The sequence below is a fragment of the Amphibalanus amphitrite genome, unplaced genomic scaffold (genome assembly GCF_019059575.1).
Source record: "Amphibalanus amphitrite isolate SeventyFive unplaced genomic scaffold, NRLGWU_Aamphi_draft 000668F_arrow, whole genome shotgun sequence".
Taxonomy (NCBI): Eukaryota; Metazoa; Arthropoda; class Thecostraca; order Balanomorpha; family Balanidae; genus Amphibalanus; species Amphibalanus amphitrite.
This window is the reverse complement of record NW_024882162.1, coordinates 165,253-188,747: the sequence shown is the minus strand read 5'-3', so window position 1 is coordinate 188,747 and position 23,495 is coordinate 165,253. Positions and strand designations below refer to the sequence as shown.

The following is a 23,495-nucleotide window of genomic DNA, read 5'->3' as shown; positions in this document are numbered from 1 at the left end:
CATAAAAACATTGCGCATAAAAATTCAAGCGACCTTGATAATATCTTTGAACGAATTTGTTGTTGTGTGAGAAAATTTTAAAGGGACCCTCCCACCTTCAAAAAAGTTAATGAATTGGCACGAAAGTGATGTCGCTCGGTTCAGAAAGAGCGAAAACGAATATCTACCAAATTTCATCGAAAAATATTCACCGGTTTTCAAGATATTAGACTTTTACTTTTGTTTATTTTTTGGGATCTCCGCTGTTCCTAGCGACTTTATTTGAAAGTGCGGCATTTGTTGCGCGCAAAGCAGCATATACCACCGCGTGCTACCAAACGTTTTAGTAAAAGATTTAAAAATCGTTAGATCTCCGCTGACGTCACAAATTCTAAGGGGGCATACCAATGCACTAGCCCCTTAGAATCCGAAAACTGCAAGTTTGAAATTCCATATCTCCGAATTAAAGCATTTGTCGATGTTGTGAGTGCCCAAACCGGTATTTGCAGGCCATGGCCACCAATTTGGCTATCTCAACTCAAAACTAATGTTAAAGGGACTATCCCACCTTTAACATGGGGTTTGAGTTGAGATAGCCAAGTTTGCGGCGAGGTTCAGAAACCGCTATCTATCTAGGTTGCAACCCCCGCGGCCTCTTGGTGTTGAAGAAATTCGTTCCCTTCATTTGAAAATGGGCCTTGCGCAAGGCCCTATCTTCAACATGGAGCGACCGTTAGTGTGACGTCACCTCGTTTAGTCATTCTGATTTAAATGGGTTTGTTCGTTGAAAAATCGCTTAAAACTTGGTCTGAACTTTGTTGTGGTGCCTACAGAGTAAAAAGAATCAGCTTTATGACAGTAATGTGGCCTGGGGAAGGAGGCAATTTTGGGCTGTGACGTCACACATTTGAAAGTTTGTGTTAAGAATATGGGAAGCCTAAGATGTTTAATGAAAAATAAATGCTAGAACCGTGTTCCTGGTCATCCAATCTATAAAGTCGGGCACAATTTAACTGGTTTTAACAACATTTTAGAAGGTGGGATAGTCCCTTTAAGGTGGGAGTGTCCCTTTAAAGATTCTTATGCTTTATTTGTAAATGTATATTGTTGTGCAATGGAACGTGACTGTAGAATATAATGGAAAGTTCCTCGGTTAATGAGCATCACAGTTTTTTTTAAAGATGATTGGAGTGATACCATGATTGACAGATTCAGATTGGAATTTTACGGAATTTTATAATTTGTTTTGTAATTTATTGTTTTATATCAAGTAGTATTGTCATTGTAAGTTGTATTGTATGAATTCTGTTGAATTAAAACATTGGCACACTCTTTGCTATGTCTATGTATTATTCTGTTTCATTCTGCTGCTTCAAATTGCACTTAAGTGACAGAATTACAATGCGGAACTCTGCGGAACCGCAACAAATCTGCAATTTTGATTTCCTCCAGCTTGGACCTTAAAGCCATTTAATTTGACTTAACTTTTTTATTTTCCACAATTTTTCATTACAAATTGCAAGGCAGGCACATAGTCAGGACAAGGCACTTGTAAATATTTCATCCTGCGCTTCCAAAATCCACAATGACTCACCTGTTTAACTCACCTGTTTGGTTTCCCTGCCCGGTCCAATGGAATTGGAAGGGGGAAGGAAACCGTGTATGGTAGAGACGCGCCAACGCCCCACGTTAGATGTTTCTTAGGAGAAGGACTCGTGGGGGTCGGAAAAGTGCGTCTGCATAGAAGCATGTATGAGTAGATGGGTCGTTTTGACAGTGAAGTGTGTGCACTGTGCAGTGTGGTTCTTCGCGGTCCAAGGGCTTGTCCTCGGGCAGGTACTTCATTTCTTCACGTCCTCAGGCGAGGTACTCATAGAGCCTGTCGCCAAGTATTCCTGCCAGGGATGACTTGAATTCCGCCAGAGAGTTCATCGTGACAGTCGAGTTGGGTAGTGCATTCCAGTCCTTCACGATCCTGTCCGTGAAGTACCGCTTTGTCGAGTCGAGCTGGCGCCTCTGGACCTTGATTTTGAGGGTGTTGCCACGTGTGCGACCGGCTGGAGCCATGTCCCATAGGTCCAACGGCTTGATAGGAGACAGGCCGTGGAAGATTTTCCAGGTCTTGATAAGGTCTGCACGGAGAAGTCTGCCTTTGATCGAGTATAAATCCAGTACCTTGAGACGCTCCTCGTATGTTTTGTGTTCTAGGCCTTTGATGTGACGTGTCCAGAGCCTCTGCACCGCTTCAAGCCGTCGGACGTCTTCAATGTAGCCTGTGTTCCAGACTGTCGAGGCGTACTCAATGATGGGGCGAATATGTGTCACAAAGACGTGCGTCATGAAGTCGCGCTCCCTGCACAGTGTCGATTTCAAGAAGTTGTGAGCTATGCCTCCAGCCTTCCTAGCAGCGACTCTTGCGTGCTCGTGAAACTTTAGATCGTCATCGATCGTGACACCAAGATCCAAATGGGAACGAGCCCATCGAACTACTGATCCATCGAGGTGATACTCTGGTCTCGTTAACGTGTGGAACCTGCGCTGGAATCTCATGACCGCACACTTCTTTTGATTTAGGCTCAGACCCCAGGATGCTGCGGTCTCTTGAAGGAGATCTATATCTTCCTGGAACTTGGTTGCATGGGACCCTGAGTCAGAGATGCACATGTAGACTTTCAAGTCATCTGCGAATATCTTGTAGGCGGCGTGTAGGCGGGACGCGACATGGTTGATAAAAATCAGAAAGAGGGCTGGTCCGAGTATGGACCCCTGCGGAACGCCGCTCTTCACCTCCATTGGTGAACTCAGTGAGTGTTTCACCACGACTTGCATGATGCGGCCGGTCAGAAAGTCCTGAATCCAAGTCAGGAGCTCGCCACGAATCCCAATGCAGCGCAGTTTTTGAAGGAGTATCGAATGACACACCATGTCGAAAGCCTTAGAAAAGTCATACAGGATTAAATCAATTACATGCCCACTGTCTCTCTGCTTACAGATGAAATCGTACGTGAGGAGAAGTTGATCCTCGGTGGAGCGTCCGGGCCTGAATCCGAATTGCGCGTCATCAAGAACAGAGTTGTCCATCAGGTACGAGTGCAGTCTTTGAAAAATGAGCCGTTCAAGACATTTGGCGGGTACTGACAGGAGGCTAACGGGACGATAATTCAATGGGTCCGAGCGACAGCCTTTCTTGAATATTGGTACCACGTGTGAGAGTTTCCACATCAGCGGCAAGGAGCCCGTTGACAATGTTCGACAGAAGATGAGGTACAGTGGGTATGACAAGGTCGAACAACACGCCTTCAATAGTTGTGGATGGAAGGCGTCTGGGCCCATTGCTGAGTTGGGATCCAGATGGCGAAGAACTGCTTCAACATCAGCTTGAGTGAAAGCGATTTCTGCCAGCACAGAGTCGCAGAGCTGATGAGTGAAGGGGTTTCGCGGAACCTCAGACGAGAAAACGCTTGCGAAAGCGTTCACGAAGATATCCGCCATCGAGCTCGGGTCGTCTGTGATTGCTCCAGAGGGAGCCTTCAGAGGACCTGCCGAAGAACGGTACTGCTTCTTGTGGCGCAGGTAAGAGTGCAGGAGCTTCGGGCTGTCTTTCATTTTACTCACCAGTGACTTCTCATAGTCGATTTGAGAGCGCGAGGCAAAGCTGCGTAGCTCCTTGTTCACTTCTTGGAATGAAGTAAGTAAAGACTTGGTGATTGCTGCTCTCCTGCCGTAGTTTTCTCTGGCTTTCTTGTAGGCCGCCCATGCCGATGACCGTTTTTGCTTGAGTGAGCTTGGGGGGTTTCTCTTCCAAGGCAGCTTCTTGGACTGGGAACCTTGTTTCCTGGTGGGAACATACCTCTTGATCAACGAAGTCACTATTCCCAGCAGATGCTCAAATGCCTGTTGGGCTGATAAATACCGAAGTTCTACCTCCCAATCAACATCGGCGAGGGCACTGTTTATTTTATCATACTTTCCTCTATGCCAAGCCAGGAGAGGGGCCGGACAGGTGGGTCGTTCCTGCAAGTCGATGTCGAAGATATAGCGACAGAGAATGGTGCAGTGGTCACTTCCGGGAGGTGGAGGGAGAACCGAAACTTCTCCAATTCTGTCCTGCTCGGTGGTGAAGATGAGATCCAGTATATTACCAGAGCGGGGGAAAGTAGCCTCGGTGATCCACTGCGTCATGCCAAGAGAGTCAAACAGGTCCAAAAAGCGGATGTCTGACGCTGTTCCCTCCCCTAGCATGCCCTCAGGTGATGACCAGTTCAGTGACGGCAGGTTGAAGTCACCAAGAAGAATTGATTCCCTCCCCAAGCAGCTCTCTTGGAGAAATGAGATCAGTAAGTTGTTTTCAGCTGCTGTGAGTGAGGGAGGTCTGTAGATCACGTATACAAAGACGTTGAACTTCGTCAGACGAAATGAAAGAACATTCTTGAATGATGTGTCCACCTGATCGAAATGTATGTGTTCAGCTATGAACGCGCATACTCCGTGAGTACTAGATGATCCGCTGTCATTGCGCAAGACAGTGTAGCCAGAGAGATGAATGGATGCGTTGCTTATGATTTCTGTTAGATGAGTCTCTGAGACAAGCAAGACAATGTTGTGGAATGTGGTGTAGGTAGTAGGTACTGTGACGTGCTGGATCAGCGCATTTATTTGGTTTATTGGGTTTTGTGTCTTTGTCTGCTCATGACGGCATGCTGTGCTTGTTATGTGTTGTTGCTTGTTATGCATGGTTGTTTCGTGGTGGCTGCCGCATGGCATGCTGTGCAATGTGCATGGAGTAATGCATGCTTGCGCGGGCTAAGAAGAGAACCTGCTTTTGTGTCTAACGGTTTTGCTTGTTGTGTGTATGTGTTCGCAGGCCTACTTCCTGAAGAATCAATAAACTGAAAAGGCGTCTGCTGCTGGTGTATTGGACCCGTCAGAGTACCTACTCCACCTACCTAATTTCTTGCTTTGCTTTATATTCAATAGAAAAGCATTTCATTCTAATATCCTGTCTTCTTTTTTATATCTGACCATCCGATGCTCTTTAACATTGAGTAGTTTCAGTTAAATGTGTCAATGCACATATGTCAGAATGTATGAGTCTAAGACCTTTTTCTGATCTGTATCCACCACTGTAGTGTTCATCAAACCATATTAATATAAATATCTGCCATTTTCTTTCAACTGGCTAGGTCATAACTATGCGGCAGGACCTAGTAGAAAATGCAGGTCCAATTCTAATGAATTGTGATAGTCTTCAAAATACTGTAAAAGCAAATATAAGTAGGTAATGTGCTAGGATTGAATAAATGATGGATCCGACTTTATCTTATGGCGATAACAATACCAATGATGTTCTAAAAAGGTCTAATATCATGCCATTATTATTTATTTCTCAAGGTTTCACTAAAAATCCTTGGTAATGTAATACTAATTAGGCACTGCTTCATCAGCATTAAAGCTGAATCACTATTAAGATATGTCTTCTTGCTGTGCTTTAGGTATTAGGCACCTAGAATGAATGACTTTATTCTGCCTATTGATCACTCAAGACTGTATAACGTCCTACTCATGTTTTTTTAACAGTTATTCCTAACTAAAGGCTATAATTATTCAGAATTGTTAGACTATCTTATTATAGTTTAGCCAATCTTCTTTGACTTCAGTGTCAAGCATACTTTATCGTTGATTGTTGATTAACAAGTGTTTAACCACCAATGTTCCTGGTTTCAGCGACAGCCTTGCCTGATGACATGATACTGGAGTAAATAAGCTTAAGCTGATCTGCAAGGTGCAAGCTGCTGATAGAGGGCTCTGAAAATACGGCAGTTTTTGGTGCTAGACCATGTTCAAAGGTCGCCTGTTTGGTGGTGTATGGAAACCCAAGAACCCTCACTCCTTGGAACATCTCAAGTGAGTTTGGTGCTGGATGGTATAACTGTTTTGGCTTCTGATTTTGATAACTGTGTGTCTATTTTCATGTTTGCTGTGTTTACTGATGATAAGTCGCAATGAATGGATGATGGAACATATGAGTATGACATGACTTGATGATGTGTTGACTCTAGCTTAGATAGACAAAGATAGTGTGTTTCCTTGCATTCTTCTCCAGGGTTTTACTTTGATTGTACTCTTATGGGATGAATCAGCTATGCTCAACAATCAAAATCATGCTGGTTCCACTCCAGAGTGTTCCTTATATTCTTGAGCTTAACTGTTTGCCCTCCACCAAACATTATTTGCTTACCTGCATGTCCAAAACCCCTCAATAGTAACCCACCCATATCCCTCACAGTCTGTAGGTACCCCACACTTGACACGTCACCATTGTCCCCTGGCTGGCTCCCTAGGCATCCTGTCTGTTCTCTTGCACTGATTACACATCAATGCACACAACCATATAGTCAACCATGTCACCTGCACAGTCTGTGCAAAGCATCTTTTAAGATGTTCTTTTTCCATTGTACCATTTTTTTTTTGCACTTTGCAGGCACCTGTACAATGTGCTGCAGCGTAACCAGACCGTGTCCGAGGGGAACCGCGGCCTCCTGGTGGAGACACTGCGCTCCATCGCCGAAATCCTCATCTGGGGGGACCAGAATGACAGCACAGTCTTCGAGTGAGTTCACTTTGTGTGGAGGTGTTATAAAAGGGGTCGCGGTGAGACTGTACTGTCATGTTCTACAGTAGTCGAGAATTGATTTTCAATGAAATGTCGAGATTGATAATGAAATATCGCGAATGCAAATGTAGTGTAGGTGCCTACTATCTAAGTCGTATGTGGGTTCGATCTCCAATAATGTTCGATCGTGGGTTCGATCTCCCGCTTCATTCTTGCTAGTTCGCCGACCCCCTTTTTCTCTATTTTGTCAATAGATATTTGCGAGGGTTCTAGGTACCGAAAAACAACGCAAGAAAACAATTTGACCGTTTGTTCCACCGCAGCTTTTTCTTGGAGAAGAACATGCTATCATTCTTCCTCAAGATCATGAAGCAGAAATGTGGCAGTTACGTCTGCGTACAACTGCTTCAGACGCTGAATATTCTCTTCGAGAATATCCGCAACGAAACGTCTATATGTAAGTTTTATCGTGAGGAAAATATGACTTGGACAGGGAAAGGTGTAAGTTGATTTTTCTTTGGATCAGCCATCTAAGTTCGATTCTCAAAAATAATTACGAGGCTTTTACGTGATAATATGTAGTCGTAAAAACATTTGAGGGTTCCGGCTAAATTATATCGTTTTCCAATTATACGAATATGTTGACTTCATTCACTACATTCATTCGTTTCATTCATTCATTCATTCATTCATTCATTCATTCATTCATTCATTCATTCAGTTCATTCATGCCATCCATTCACTCCATTCATTCTCCAACAGACTACTTACTGTCCAACAACCATGTGAACTCGATCATCGTGCACAAGTTCGACTTCTCCGACGAGGAGGTGATGGCCTACTACATCTCCTTCCTGAAGACGCTGTCGCTGAAACTCAACACCCACACCGTGCACTTCTTCTACAACGAGGTAAGGAGCTTGGTCAGTTGTGACACTTGAATTGAGATGACTCAGTTTGTGGGCAATAAGAATCTAGTGGGTGGGGGCCCGGTTTGGATCGCTCTGGTGCTCAATACGTGAGAGATTCACAAAGCTAGCTAGTTGGGACTGTTTGAAATTAATGGGTGAGTGAATGAGACGGACATTTGCAGTTGGATTTGTGAACTTACATGCTTACCATACTCAGCTTGTAACCATCTCGACCTGTCTCTCCGTCGTGTTTTGACAGCACACCAACGACTTCCCCCTGTACACGGAGGCCATCAAGTTCTTCAACCACTCGGAGACCATGGTGCGGATCGCAGTGCGGACCCTGACGCTGAACGTCTACCGGGTCGAGGAGAAGTGAGTTCTACCGCAGTGGGGAAACTGGCGCTGGACTTCTTTTAGGCAGAAGGTGGACCGCTTAAACGGCGGTAGACACGATTCTGACACTCAGCATGTGTATCGGGTGGAGAAGTAAGACTCTTCTGCAGCAGTTGGTGATTTGCTCCAACTGTTGCTGCCTGTCCTCTCTTTCTCTTCCTTTCCCTCTCATTCTCTATCCTAAGTCCCTGATTTCTCAGTTGCTTCCCCCTCGTCACGTTTAACATCTCCGCTCCGCAGGTCGATGCTGCAGTTTATCCGGGACATGACTGCCGTGCCGTATTTCTCCAATCTGGTCTGGTTTATCGGTAACCACGTACTGGAGCTGGACCGGTGTGTGCGCAGTGACTCCAGGTGAGGAAAAACGGACACCGAGGAACGACAGAGGGAGGGAGAGGATAGAGGGCTGTAAGGAAGGGAGAGGATAGAGGGCTGTGAGGAAGGGAGGAAGGGAGAGTGAGTGAGTAAGTGAGTGAGATGAATTGCTAGCCTCATGTCTCAGTTTGTAATCTCCGCTCTCTCTCAGGGGCCGTATAATTTACGTCGATCATTTTCGTAAGAATTTTCTTTCGCATGTCGACCTACCTCTTACTATACAAGAAAGAAGATCGACTTACGAAGTCGACGTGAACTACACGGCCCCTGGATCTCCGCTAATCTGACTTCCTCCCCCCCCCCCCCGCAGTCACCAGTGTCGCGGTAAGCTGGCGGACCTGGTGGCGGAACACCTGGACCACATCCACTACCTCAACGACATTCTCTGTCTCAACATCGAGGAGCTCAACCAGGTACTGGGCGGCAGACAGTGTGTGTGTTCGTGAACAAAGGTCGGATGGCCTGGAGCAGAACTTCATATTTCGTTGAAATCTTTTTAACCGAGATAATTAAACATTCTTCGTAGTGACCACTTATTTTTACGTAGTTGTCATTTTAATTAGTTAATCGTTAGATTAAGTTGACTCTGGCGCACCTTTTAAAGGCATATGAGTGAATTCACTTCTCCGCTACCTTTACCAACGTTTATCGCTCGTTCTCTACCTCCGCACCGGACTGACCCCTCCTGCCTTCCCTCAGGTTCTGACGGAGCACCTGCTGAGCCGACTGCTGCTGCCGCTCTACGTGTTTCCGCTGGCCCCGGAGGAGGGCTCGCCAGTCGCCACACCCGAACAACAGGTGGGAATGTGCACGGCGGAACGGGGCGGTGGTTTAGTCTTGTGTTTTGCTGTATGCTGTTTGGAGGGACTGAAGATGTGGTAGGATGAGTGGCGTACTTGTCAAAGGATTGGTGTGTTACTCCTCGCTGCGTTTAGTTCTCCTTTCAGTTGACCTTGATAAGTTTGAAGTTTTTTTAAATATACGATTGCCACAAAAATATCAGCCGATGCCCGGGCAAGATCTCAATGCACGTGATACTTTAATTGAATGCTTTGTCTCTCGGCCCACCCGTGCCCTATTCTCAATGCGCTGACAGCTGTGGTACCTACAGCAGTGTTCGTGCCTTGTTTGCAGACATCACTCACTGACCTTTCTTCGTTTCCGTCCCCAGCCGCGCGTCAGCACGGTGGTATCGCTGTTCCTTCTGTCCCAAGTGTTCCTCATCTTTACACACCAGCCTCTGGTGCGTCTACTGGCCAGGATCATACTCACCGCCGACCAGCACCTTCTCTGGCAGTCGCAAACGGTAAGCGACGGCGTGAGCGCCTTTGTGCTACATTACACCGCGGCTGATGGGATGTTGTTACGAGCGAGCGAGCGCAGCGAGCGAAGTGAGTCTTTTCAATACCAGTATAACGCCTTTTGGGGCGACTAACGGAGCGAGCGAGAGGGTGGGCCTTGCACGTGCGAAATTGCGAGGGGGTACCTCCAACTGACTTGTGCACGGCACCCTACTAACTGGTCTCTAGCGATGTGCCAAATTTGGGCACAATCGGCCCAGCCGTTCTCGAGATCTGGAAGCGGCACCCTGCACGTGCGCACGTGCAAAATGGGTCCCAACTGACTTGTGCACGGCACCCTACTAACCGGTCCCTAACCGTGTACCAAATTGGAGCGCAATCGGTCCAGCCGTTCCCGAGATCTGGAAACGACCCCTGCACGTGCGCACGTGCAGCAGCACCCCAACTCTGGCACATGTATATGCAGTGCCTAGTGGGTGCCTACCTACATGCCAACCTTCAGCGCAATCGGCCAAGTGGTTACCGAGATATTGCAACAATTACAAAACTGACACCTCTTCGTTTTGCACGTGGCACGTGCATAAGGGGTCACCCACATGCATCGGGAATAGTCCAATACTTGGTAGAAGGAATGAAGCTACCCTACAAAAATTACCGCGTGTAAATCGGTCAAGTGGTTGCTGAGATATAAGCCTCGCAAAAGCGTGACCACGGCCGGCCGGCCGGCCGGCCGGCCGCTCATACTCAGAAATTTCCGTTAATCTAAGGAAAGACTACGCTCGCTTCGCTCGCTCCGTAATAACGACCAGTATAGCGCCTTTTGGGGCGACTAACGGAGCGAGCGAGGGGGTGAGTCTTGCACGTGCGAAATTTCGAGGGGGTACCTCCAACTGACTTGTGCACGGCACCCTACTGACCGGTTTCTAGCGATGTGCCAAATTTGAGCACAATCGGCCCAGCCGTTCTCGAGATCTGGGAGCGGCACCCTGCACGTGCGCACGTGCAAAATGGGTCCCAATTGACTTGTGCACGGCACCCTACTAACTGGTCCCTAACCGTGTACCAAATTTGAGCGCCACCGGTCCAGCCGTTCTCGAGATCTGGAAACGACCCCTGCACGTGCGCACGTGCAGCAGCACCCCAACTCTGGCACATGGATATGCAGTGCCTAGTGGGTGCCTACCTACATGCCAACTTTCAGCGCAATCGGCCAAGTAGTTACCGAGATATTGCAACAATTACAAAACTGACACCTCTTCGTTTTGCACGTGGCACGTGCATAAGGGGTCACCTATATGCATCGGGAATAGTCCAATACTTGGTAGAAGGAATGAAGCTACCCTACAAAAATTACCGCGTGTAAATCGGTCAAGTGGTTGCTGAGATATAAGCCTCGCAAAAGCGTCCGCACGGCCGGCCGGCCGCTCATACTCAGAAATTTCCGTTAATCTAAGGAAAGACTACGCTCGCTTCGCTCGCTCCGTAAAAAATCTCAGTATGAGCGGCCCGGCCCGGCCCGGCCCGGCCTGTAACGCTTTTGAGAGGCTTATATCTCAGCAACCGCTGGACCGATTGGCCTGCGGTCTTTTTTGTTGGGTGGCCCCATCCCTTCTACCCCGTAATTGACTACTTTTGATACATCTCAGTGACCGTCGTGGCACGTGCCACGTGAAAAGTCAGGGTGTTCAAGCTGTTTTGCAAAAGTAGTGATTTTGAGAGGCACATATCTCAGCAGCCGCTTGGGCGATTGACTTGCGGTAATTTTTGTAGGGTAGCAGCATCCCTTCTACCCAAAATAGGATACTCTCGATGTATGTGGGTCACCCCCAGTGCACGTGCAAAATACAACAATAAGAGGTGCCAAATTTGTTCCCATTTCAGTAACTCGGTAATTACTGGGGCGATTTCGCTGAAACTTGGCATACAGGTAGGCACCCACCAGGAATTGCATTCCAATGTGTTGCGGTTAGGGTGCTACTGCACGTGCGCACGTGCAGGGGGCGTTTCCAGATCTCGAGAACGGCTGGGCCGATTGCGCTCAAATTTGGTACACGGTTGGGGACCAGTTAGTAGGGTGCCGTGCAAAAGTCATTTTGGACCCCGTTTGCACGTGCGCACGTGCAGAATGCCGCTTCCAGATCTCAGGAACGGCTGGGCCGATTGCGTTCAAATTTGGCACACCGCTAGCGACCGGTTAGAAGGGTGCTTCGCACAAGCCCGTTGGAAGCACCCTCTCGCCCTTCCGCACGTGCAGGGCTCACTATCTCGCTCGCTCGTTCTTCGCCCAAAAGGCGTTTTACTGGTACTAGAGGTACAGGTTTACGCGATAACTGTATGTTTTGATATGTATGATTGACGGATGCATTAGTTTTGGGTGTAGAAACTTGCGTTTTATTGGTATTATTTGTGTATAACTGGGTAACTGCTTTTAATTGAACTGTAAAGTATGATGGTAATGCATGCGAGTCGTTCGAGCCCTTTGTAAGTTAGGATGTTACTCAATTCAACCCTACCGTACCCTACCCTACCCTACCCTACCCTACCCTACCCTACCCTACCCTACCCTACCCTACCCTACCCTACCCTACCCCTACACTACCCTACCCTACCCTACCCTACCCTACCCTACCCTACCCTACCCCTACCATACCCTACCCTACTCTACCCTACCCTACCCTACCCTACCCTACAATCCCCTACCCTACCCTACAATCCCCTACCCTACCCTACCCTACCCTACAATCCCCTACCCTACCCTACCCTACCCTACCCTACCCTACCCTACCCTACCCTACCCTACCCTACCCTACCCTACCCTACCCCTACCCCTACACTACCCTTCCTTACCCTACCCTACCCTACCCTACCTTACCCTACCATACCCTACCCTACCCTATACTTACACTACCCTACCCTACCCTTACACTACCCTTCCTTACCCTACCCTACCCTACCCTACCCTACCCTACCCTACCCTACCCTACCCCTACACTACCCTACCCTACCCTACCCTACCCCTACCCTACCCTACCCTACCCTACCCTACCCTTACACTACCCTACCCTACTCTACCCTACCCTACCCTACCCTACCCTACCCTACCTACTAACCCACCCTACTCTACCCTACCCTACCCTACCCTACCCTACCCTACCCTACCCTACCCTACCCTACCCTACCCTACTACCCTACCCTACCCTACCCTACCCTACCATACCCTACCCTACTACCCTAACCTACCATACTATACCGTACCCTAGTCCCTACCCTACCCTACCCTACCCTACTACCCTACCCTACCCTACCCTATCCTACCCTACCCTACCCTATCCTACCCCCTACCCTACCCTAACCTACCCTACCCTACCCTACCCCTACCCCTACCCTACGGCCTACACTACCCTACCCTACCCTACACTACACTACCACCGACAGTCCAAGTTTCAGCTAAATCGGCCCAGAAACGGGTGAGATATTGCAAAAACAAATTGATAGTATTTACTGGCGAATCCCCTTGGCGAGCGGTGCCTTGTGTCGGGCTTCGTTGTCAAAGGTCAATGACCTCCTGGCTCTGACTCTCTTCACTCAGTTTTGCAAGCGAACAACTGAGCCTAAAGCACGTGCCTTCTGCTCGGCGCCGGTCGCGGCCCCATCACGTGCACACCGCTGAACCCACACCCTCGAAAATTTAATACTACAAATGAGTGCACGCGACCGACTTGGCGTGAAAATTTCACCCCCGTAGCCCTTACCGTTCCCGAGCAATAGCCTGTTGCCGATTCTAGTGTAAACCCTATGGCACACCACGTCAGCACGCGCCACGGACGCACCCCCGGCCGCATCGTGCCCAAAATTTAATACGACCTGTTGAATGACGCGACCCACGATTGGCAAAAATTTCACCCTCCTGCGTCAATCGACGGCGCCGTAATAAGCCATTTTGGGAGTAACCCCGACGGCGGCGGACTTTTTAGGATTTATAATATAGACTAGAGGTACAAGTTTACGCGATAACTGTATGTTTTGATTTATGTTATGTTACGGGCGCATTAGTTTGGGTGATTGACTTGTATTTTTAGGTGTATTATTTGGGTAGATTTGGGTAGCTGTTTTTAATTGAACTGTAAGGGATGGTGATAGTTGCGGGGTGTTCAAGTGTTTTGTATGTTGGGCCCTTTTTGAACTCAACCCTACCCCTACCCTACCCCTACCCTATCCTACCCTACCCCCTACCCTACCCTACCCTACCCTACCCTACCCTACCCTACCCTACCCTACTACCCTACCCTACCTTACTACCTTACCCTACCCTACCCTACCTTACTACCCTACCCTACCCTACCCTACTCTACCCTACCCTACCCTACTACCCTACCCTACTCTACCCTACCCTACCCTACCATACCCTACCCTACCCTACCCTACTACCCTAACCTACCCTACTATACCCTACCCTACCTAATTCTACCCTACATATCTCTACCCTACCCTACGCTACCCCTACCCTACCCTATCCTACCCTACCCTACCCTACCCTACCCTACCCTAGTCCCTACCCTACCCTACCCTACTACCCTACCCTACCTTACCCTACCCTACCCTACCCTACCCTACACTACCCTAACCTACCATACCCTACCCTACCCCTACCCCTACCCTACCCTACCCTACCCTACCCTACCCTACCCTACCCCTACACTACCCTACCCTACCCTACCCTGCCCTACCCTACCCTACCATACCCTACCTTACCATACCCTACCCTACTACCCTAACCTACCCTACTATACCCTACCCTACCTAATTCTACCCTACCTAACTCTACCCTACCCTACGCTACCCTACCCTACCCTACCTTACCCTACCCTACCCTACCCTACCCTACCCTACCCTACCCTAGTCCCTACCCTACCCTACCCTACTAGCCTACCCTACCCTACCCTATCCTACCCTATCCTACCCTACCCTACCTTACCCTACCCTACCCTACACTACCCTAACCTACCATACCCTACCCTACCCCTACCCTACCCTACCCTACCCTACCCTACCCTACCCTACACTACACTACACTACACTACCACCGACAGTCCAAGTTTCAGCTAAATCGGCCCATAAACGGCTGAAATATTTCAAAAACAAATTAACTGTATTTACTGGCGAATCCCCTTGGCGAGCGGTGCCTTGTGTCGGCCTTCGTTGTCAAAGGTCAATGACCTGCCGGCTCTGATGATTTCCACTCAGTTTTTTAAGCGAACAACTGAGCCTAAAGCACGTGCCCTCTGCTCGGCGCCGGTCGCGATTCTAATGCTAACCCCATGCCGCACATGAGCACGCGCCACGGGCGCACCCCCGGCCGCATCGTGCCCAAAATTTAATACGATCTGTTGATTGACGTGACCCACGAGTCGTGAAAATTTCACCCTCGTGGTTCAATCGACGGCTTTGCAATAGGCGTTTTTGGGAGTAACGCCGACTGCGTAACCCCGACGGCGGCGGCGGACTTTTTAAGATTTATAATAGTAGACTAGAGGTACAGGTTTACGCGATAACTGTATGTTTTGATTTATGTTATGTTACGGGTGCATTAGTTTTGGGTGATTGACTTGTATTTTTAGCTATATATTGTTTGGGTAGATTTGGGTAGCTGTTTTTAAAACTGTAAGGGATGGTGATAGTTGCGGGGTGTTCAAGTGTTTTGTATGTTGGGCCCTTTTTGAACTCAACCCTACCCCTACCCTACCGACCCTACCCTACCGAATGACGCGACCCACGATTGGCAAAAATTTCACCCTCCTGCGTCAATCGACGGCGCCGTAATAAGCCATTTTGGGAGTAACCCCGACGGCGGCGGACTTTTTAGGATTTATAATATAGATAGATATATCCTGTGTACCAGGCTTGTTTCGTGAATGTTGATCAACTTATGTAAAATAGCGAAAACTCGTGCCATTAGGAAACGGTCATGTCAACTTAAATAGCCCCAATTGGCATAAGAATATCGCTTCCTTGCCATCATTCATTTTCTTCTCGAAAAGTGCTACGGTGAATTTATTTACCTTGTAGGTATGTGTTTTGCTTATTGGATACAAATGGAGCGCGTCAGCGACAGACATGACAAAACGTCGGTTGCTATGATCTCTGAATTATGGCTTTATTCTATTTCTGACCGACTGGGATTCAAATAGAGCGCGTCAGCTGCGACGGACATGACAAAACACCGATTGCTATTATCTCTGAATTATGCCTCTATTCTATTTCCGACCGACCGATTCCCCCCCCCCCCCCCTCTCTTCAGACGGGCGCCTTCTGTCCGGGTTTTGTGGCGCCAGTACAGAGCCTTGAACAGTCCCTGGAGGAGCCACAGACGGCCCCAAAGTCGGCCACGGGGTCGGATAGTGAGCAGGAGTCGTCGCCGGCTACGGCCGCCGCGCTGGCCGCCGCGCTGGCCAACCTGACTCGGCCGCCCGGTGAGTGACGGAAGGGGCTTAGGGCTTGGGAGGGAGAGATGGGGTATGGGAGGGAGGGAAGGTGTGAGGGAGTGGGGAGGGTGTGTGGGCCGTTGGGATGTTCGAAGGAAGCTTTTTTGGTGCGTCAAGCACAATCGACTACGTCGCATAAAAGGGTAGGATGTCAAATTAATGTGGAAAGTTGAATGAATGAATGAATGAATGAATGATAAAATGAATGAATGAATGAGTAAATGAATGATAGAATAAAGAATCATGGGCGTGCTAATTGAGCAAGGGTTTCGAAACACCATCTCCTATGATCTCGAAGTTTCTTCCTTTCACTATTTTCACTGGTATGTCCCCCCATTATCAGTTACTTACGTCAGCGTTGTTTCTGTTGCCCGCTTTATTACTCGTCAACCGCCGATTTACGCCGCCGTTCCTGCCCCAGCCTCGTCAGTCCTGATATTTACCCCACTCACTAACCCTGCCTCTCCCCCAGCCGTGTACGGGCTGCCCGATCTGGTCGACTCCTGCAACTACACAGACGAGGAAAAGCGCCTGCTGTGTCGCGGCTCCACCACCACTACCGGCGGACCGCCCACCGAGGCATCCACTCCGTCAGCGGCAGCGGCTGCCTCCTCACCGAAACCATTCATGGCGTCAATTCTGGACGCGTTGGACTGCTCGGAGAATGACTACACGGCCCTGTTTGCGCTGTGTCTGCTGCACGCTATTGGACATAATAAAGGTGAGATGAGAGGGGATATGGGCAGTGGAGATGGGATGGTGGTAGCTGGGTTTTGGGGTCTCCCGTGGGGTTGAATAGTATAAGGTAGGTGAATGCGGGAGTTTTAATTGGTTTTGTCCGGTGCTGAAGGGTCTGCTGTTCTGGATGACGCGTGAGAAGGGAACCTCAGGCATGCTTTGGAGGATTCATAGTCCAGTTTCATGTCTGAAGAAGACTGCAATTTTGGAGAGACGCATATAAGAGGCTTATGGTCCGCGGTATGTGGCAAATGGCCTGTATGCTAGGTCATGCAGCATTGTCACACCCTGCATTCGTACACGAGGCTTGGTTTTAAACTAGAGCTAAGCTGTATTTGCCTGAGTAAGTTTGGGGTCATTGATATTTTTTTTCGTCAGCTATTGTTTGCACCGGGTTCAGTGGGACGGTAGCTGCAGTCCATGGTTCAAACTTTCATGTCAAGTACAAGTCCTCCAGCCTGAGTATTCCATGCTGTATTTTCCCCAGCGTGTTGTAACCTTTGACTTACCGTCCGCTTACCGGTGACCCAGTGGAAGGTAAACGGGCTGGTCCTTGTTCGGTTTATCTACCATGGCTGCCTATGTTGTAATGATTCATTGGCATGCATTGTGACTTTTTGCCATGTTTCTGTCTTCTGAAATGCTTGGCACGGCTCGGGTGATTCTATATTCTCTTTTGGGACGTTTTCTGATTGGCATTACTGTGTAACGGGTGGAGATAATTTATTTACTTGTGGTATTTGACGAGTTACTCAGCTTCATAGTACTTTTCTTTTATCCGCGCTTTCGTTAGCTGTTTATTCATAGCATCACTTGCACGCCTGTAACTTCTATTATTTCTTATACATCGTCTCAGCCTGCCTCTGAAGTGGTTTGCTGACACTCATTGCAGGCAATAATTTGGTGGATTTTTCTATATTTTATGACTTGGTGCACTTTAGCTTGTCACTGTAGCAACTGTTTGTTTGTACCATTCTTTACCTTTTTCGGCGTGGTTTTATGATTTCTATACCTTCCTCTTGGTAACTACTTAAACGCCTATTTATCTTTTACTTTGTAAAGTTGTACATAACCGTTCAGATTTAAGATTTATCCAATTACTAGAATATGGATGCCCCCAGGCATAAACTGATTTGATATCACGCCCTTAATTTGCGTAATTAATCGTCTGATTCGGTCAGAAATATGTACATTTGCACATGCGTTGTTCCATTCACCATTGTACATATTTTACCACGCCTAACATTCTCCATCTGCATATATTTTCCCTACACATGACCAGTAAATTCTTGCATTATCGATCAACAGCAAACCACCACCGAACTAATAATGCCCACCACCCATCTCCATTCCACAAAACGCTCGTTCTAACATTCCCTGCTCTCTTCCCCCTCCCGTTTTCAGGCATCAACAGTGAACTACTGGACACTGTGCTACTACCGTGTGGTGAACAGGCCCGGCAGAGGTACAACAGTCAGCTGGCAGAACGGGTGATCGGCATCATAGCCGCCAGCTGTCTGCCCAGTGAGTGGCGGAAGGGAGGGATTGGGACGGGGGGTTCTATCGGCATCATAGCCGCCAGCTGTTTGCCCAGTGAGTACAGAAGGGGAGGTAGAACTATCGGCATCATAGCCGCCAGCTGTCTGCCCAGTGAGTAGAGAAGGGGAGGTAGAACCACCGGCATCATAGCCGCCAGCTGTCTGCCCAGTGAGTAGAGAAGGGGAGGTAGAACCACCGGCATCATAGCCGCCAGCTGTCTGCCCAGTGAGTAGAGAAGGGGAGGTAGAACCATCGGCATCATAGCCGCCAGCTGTCTGCCCAGTGAGTGGAGAAAGGGGAGGTAGAACTATTGGCATCATAGGCCAGCTGTTTGCCCTGTGAGTGGGTGGGGGATAAGAAGGGGTAAGGGGGTAGTACCATTGGCATCATAGCCGCCAGCTGTCTGCCCAGTAAGTGGTATAGAACGGCAGGATTCGAGGTTTTTTTAGGGTGGGGTGGTATTCTAGGTGATTTGTCGTCTAGCCAGCTGGTTACCGCGTCTGGCAGCTATGCGAGCGGTAGTCCTCATTTGCCGATCGAGTTATTTGAATTGAAGTCGTCAGACTTCGATGCCCGCGCCCAGTGAGTGCAGAGGAGGGGTGTGCTAGATGTGTTTATTCTTAAGTCCTCGTACGATAGCCAAATTTTGTAATGGTTCTCTACCTCGCTCTGGTGGTGCTACGAAAGCTGATGGTGACCTTTGGTGCCCTCAGATTCCTGTGTCCGTCTGGTGACGCTGGAGCTGGCCCTGGTGGTGCTCCAGCAACTAGTGATGACCTCTGGTGCCCCCTGTCTCCCTCAGATTCCTGTGTTCGTCTGGTGACGCTGGAGCTGTCCCTGGTGGTGCTCCAGCAGCTCGTGATGACCTCTGGAGGCAGTGTACTTAGTGACGCCGATCTGGCCAGGGTCGAGGAGGCCCGGGAACAGGCCACTCTCACACTGAGGAACTTCTACAAGGTGAGGACGGGTTACCGATATCTGGTGGACGACGGAAGATGAATTGCCGGAACAAGGCTGTAAATAATTTCGTAGTAGGGTCCTTGAATTTGCGAATTTCGACACTAGAAACGGTCAGGGAGTTTCTGTTCACTTTTATGGAGACTTACGGCAATCTCTGTATATCATTCCACCTTGAATCAGTCTTTTGATATTTTTTTTTTTGACGGCGTCAATTTTTCTTGCTGCTTTTTTTAGAATCGGTCCTGACCGATTTTTGCATGTCCTATCGTGCTATTATGATATTCGCTTCGACATTAGATTGAACTAACTCCTCTTCTCTCTCCCCTTCCTCTCCCCGACAGAGTGAGGAGATATTCCTGGACATTTTCGAGGACGAGTACCGTGAGATGAAGAAGCGTCCCATCAATGTCGAGTACCTGATGATGGACGACCGACTGCTGCTGCCGCCGGCCGGAACACCAATGTCGGGGGTCGAGTTCAGTCGACGACTGCCCTGCGGAGAGGTTCGTCAGGGGGTTGATTGGGTTAGGGGGGGGGGGGATTTACAGGGCTGGAGAGCCTAGCGACCAATGGAGTATTGAAGAGAGCATGGCGTCTCGGGGTAAACCGCGAGGGCTGGGTGTGGGGCTTAGGGGCTATTGGAGGCTAGGAATTGGGGGTGAGTAATGTTGAAATTGACGTAGCATGACTGACTGTTCGTGCATTCGCATGTCATTCATTTGTTCATTCATTCATCCCTCCATTCATTCATTCATTCATTCATTCATTCATTCATTCATTCATTCATTCATTCATTCATTCATTCATTCATTCATTCATCCATCCTTCCATTTATTTACGTACTGAGTATGGCGGTAGCATTTACGTACTGTTTAATGACTATTACTGTTATAAGTTATTTACTGATTCGTAACGTCGATTAATTAATTCCAATTTGTTTCGTTTCCAGGTGGAGCGTGCCCGCTGCGCGATCCGCGTGTTTCTCCTGCTGCGAGACACCAGCCTCACACTGCGTAACGAGCCTGACACGCAGCTACCCCTCCAGCGACCCGACCAATACGTCGGAGTTGACGAGACTCTCGACCTCAACAACAGCGACCTGATAGCCTGTACGGTGACTGGTCGAGACGGCGGAAGGAAGAGACGGTTCTTGGTGATCGATGTTCTGCAGTTGCTGTTGGTCGATCCGGACCCCCGTCGGCTCGGCTGGGGGCTGGCGAAGTTCGCCGGTGCTCTACAAGATGTGGAAGTGACCGGAGATAAGGAAGATTCTCGTGTGCTGCATGTGACGGTGCATGGCCCCGCAGCCGGCGCGGCGGCGGCGCCTCCCCTGCTCAGCGCCAAGTTTGTGTTTGACGATCACATCCGATGCATGGCGGCGAAGCAGAAGTTGGTACGAGGCAGACAGAAGGCACGTCAGAGGAAGATGTACGCCATAGGTAGGCTTCTCGAGCTCCCGGGACACCTCCACCCCTGCCCGTCGCCCCCATCAGTGGGTCGACTCAGACCAGAGCAGACCAGACGAGTCAGCAGTCGGCCGGGAGGGGCGGCGCCGGCGTTCCGACCGCTTCTATCCGCTCACAGCGGCAGGCCGCGCAGAGAAGGCTCGCCAGCGGCGGCAGGCGCGGCGGCGGGAGGGGATGAGATAGCTCTGGAGAGTATCGCTAAAACCATCCCAGCTCCGTCCTGGCGTAGGCCTGTGACGCCTGAGACGGCAGTGGAGGCGGCTGTGGCTCTACCAACAGCTGTGGCGTCTCCTGTGGCAACAGGAGCTACCACTACCTCAGCTTCCTCCTCATCTACCACTGCGGCAGCAGCAGTAACGTCGCCCTCAGAATCGGGGGTCGTCGAGGAGACAGAGACATCATTCTCGGCGAAATTAACATCGTCGATGAGTGGAGATTTGTTCTCCGACTGTCGTCATCTACCCACACCAGCGGCGGAAGGAGGAACGGGGAAGACAGAGGGAGATGAGAAGGGAGAGAGAGCGCCGAGAGCCGGGAGGAGCCTGTCGAGAGAGGGTGGGAGCAGAAGTGCTCCAAATCTACCGGAGAGAGGAGCAGGACGTTAGCGGTGAGAAAAAAGAAGAGGGAGGAATTATAGGAAAGAGTGCAGGGGGAGTGATGGACGGTGAGGTAGAGCGGAGGAGAGTAAGAGGAGAATGGTGTAAAGCGGGACAGATAGCAGAAACAAGTTGAATGTGCTGGAAGTTCGGGTAGTGAGATACAAAATAAAGACGATTCAGGGCACTTCACAAGCTGAGCTCGACGATTAGTAATGACATGTGCAAGTGCAGTGCACGGTAAGAATTGAATAGCGCATGAGTGAATGATAAGAAACTTGCTGGATCTTGGTATTGCCAAGCTATCTCAAAATATACGCCAGTGCTGGTGGCAGAAGCGAATCAAGTCAGTGATAGAAAACGAGCATAATAGAGTGATAAGAAGCTGATCCGATATGCGACGCGGGATGGGATTGGCAAGTCACAGTGGAGATATTTGTGAATTTGTACGCATATAGCGACAGTACTGTCGAAACAGCTGCGTAGCAGAGTATCGAAAATAGTATTTTGACAAGCTTGTCTGCGCCCGACAACAGAGGTTCTCGCTACGAGAGCGACAGACGAGCGTAGGTCCTCAAATGGCCAAATATCTTAATAGATATAACATATTTATTTTCACACGACGTGCGATATATATTTTGGAGTATATGAGTGGTATATTTAAGCCAGGGTATATAAACGAACTTGAATGATGATTGCTTGTGTGCTTGTGTGTGTAAAAGTCGTGTATCGGTGTGATGATTTGTGCGTTTCACACTGTACATGCTGTGAAAGTTGAGATGTGAGCCGGTGTGGTAAAAAGTGCGAGGCTGTGTGTTTATATATGTCAGTATGTGCAGTCAGAAGTCGCTATCGTACACACGTGCACCTCATCTAAAGCGTCACTTATCAGTTGAGTGCCGTTACTAGTCCTGGCGAATAGTCTGGGGAGGTGGAATACCAGTATGTTATAGGATTTCGAAATTTGTGTTTATGGAAAACGTTACTGCTTTTCGTTATTCCCATGAACGGCTGGACTATGGATGTGTTGGTTGTATTTGCACGTCTTGGTGTCTAGCACGTTACCGCGCGATATATAGGTACCCCTGAATTCCGTATTGTGGACTGCTTGCTGGCAGTCTTTTCTAAAACCATTGATGGTAGAAAAGCATGCGTACGGCCTACTTCTGGTTAATTTCAAGTCAGCGCCTTAGACAATGTTAAGCGGGCATCTACGTATCAAATGTCTCCTATAACTGTTCAATATCCGTGTTGTGCTCCTAGTTGTGTTTTGGATTGGTTAACCAAACGAGTTTCATGCGATAATCCTGACCATATGCGCCCGACTTAGTTTAGTTGGTTTAGTTGCGATGAATTATTACGAAAGCAGTTGTATGCTTCTGTAAATGAGTGCGTTGTAACCATCGATATAAAGCTGATAAAGATTGCTTACCCGCTTGTTTTGGCCAAGTGTTTATCTTTCATATAATGTGCGATGACAAGGCGATCAAAATCTTATGGAACCTCCCTGGAAGCCAAGCTATCCCCTGCTTTGCAGGCGGCGAGTTAGATGTCGATGTGGTACCGAATGGCGATTAGCTCGACGAAACCCGGGCGATTTTCGATTGTTGCGACATGCGATCAGTTTCCGAACCTCGACGCTGCTCTAACGATTGTAGCAGGTAAAAACTACCAACTACAATTCGATTCGTACGAAGATGTTTAGCATTGCCCCATTTACTAGAAATTACGGATGAGCTTTCGTACTGTGTAATGTGGATGATCGATAATCGGCTAGAGTTGACGCAACTTAAGAGAGACGCAACTTTCGCCTAAAGCCGTGAACAGCAAGTGGCTCTTTTTGCTACTTGCCTCCGAGGTGCTGTTGTGAAACCTAATAGAAGCGTATATGGAGTGTACCCGTGGTCACTGGTCGTTAATTGTCATAGAAGCGGTATTTTCGCTACATTCATGAAAATATATGGATGCACGCACGCTACAAAGGTTTGTCAAATAAACTGCATAACCCTAATTTATGAGATTGTTCAGCTTTTTAGGGAGGTTTTTTATCTTACAGGGACCTCATCTGTGAGTTATTGGTTTTAATCTTTTAAATCTATGTTCTCAATTTTTTTTTATAAACTGATGTAGCTACGTACC

General features: G+C 48.6%; 1 protein-coding gene across 4 annotated transcripts; it reads left to right on the top strand.

Annotated features, from left to right (window-relative positions):
- The first annotated feature begins 41 nt into the window (after positions 1-41).
- On the top strand, positions 42-23,363 carry LOC122364322 (protein CLEC16A homolog). Of its 4 annotated transcripts, none has more exons than XM_043334576.1 (16): positions 42-66; positions 5,704-5,883; positions 6,461-6,589; positions 6,916-7,049; positions 7,355-7,503; positions 7,763-7,878; positions 8,140-8,253; positions 8,585-8,687; positions 8,974-9,072; positions 9,446-9,580; positions 15,874-16,045; positions 16,530-16,778; positions 18,200-18,319; positions 19,137-19,291; positions 19,636-19,797; positions 20,244-23,363. In XM_043334576.1, the coding sequence occupies exons 2-16, from the start codon at positions 5,816-5,818 to the stop codon at positions 21,363-21,365; spliced, it is 3,027 nt and encodes a 1,008-aa protein (XP_043190511.1). In that variant the 5' UTR covers positions 42-66; positions 5,704-5,815; the 3' UTR covers positions 21,366-23,363. The 4 variants fall into 4 exon arrangements, with proteins under 4 accessions (XP_043190511.1, XP_043190513.1, XP_043190514.1 ...); XM_043334578.1 differs by lacking the exon at positions 42-66 and adding an exon at positions 415-462; XM_043334579.1 differs by lacking the exon at positions 42-66 and adding an exon at positions 1,063-1,119.
- Positions 23,364-23,495: the final 132 nt, after the last annotated feature.

What these genes read in the sequence shown, in the direction of transcription:
- LOC122364322 (XM_043334576.1), top strand. Translation starts at nt 5,816, where the DNA reads ATGTTCAAAGGTCGCCTGTTTGGTGGTGTATGGAAACCCAAGAACCCT. An exon ending in GTCTACCGGGTCGAGGAGAA is followed by an intron (nt 7,879 to 8,139) that starts GTGAGTTCTACC and finishes TCCGCTCCGCAG; the next exon opens with GTCGATGCTGCAGTTTATCC. An exon ending in GACGACTGCCCTGCGGAGAG is followed by an intron (nt 19,798 to 20,243) that starts GTTCGTCAGGGG and finishes TTTCGTTTCCAG; the next exon opens with GTGGAGCGTGCCCGCTGCGC.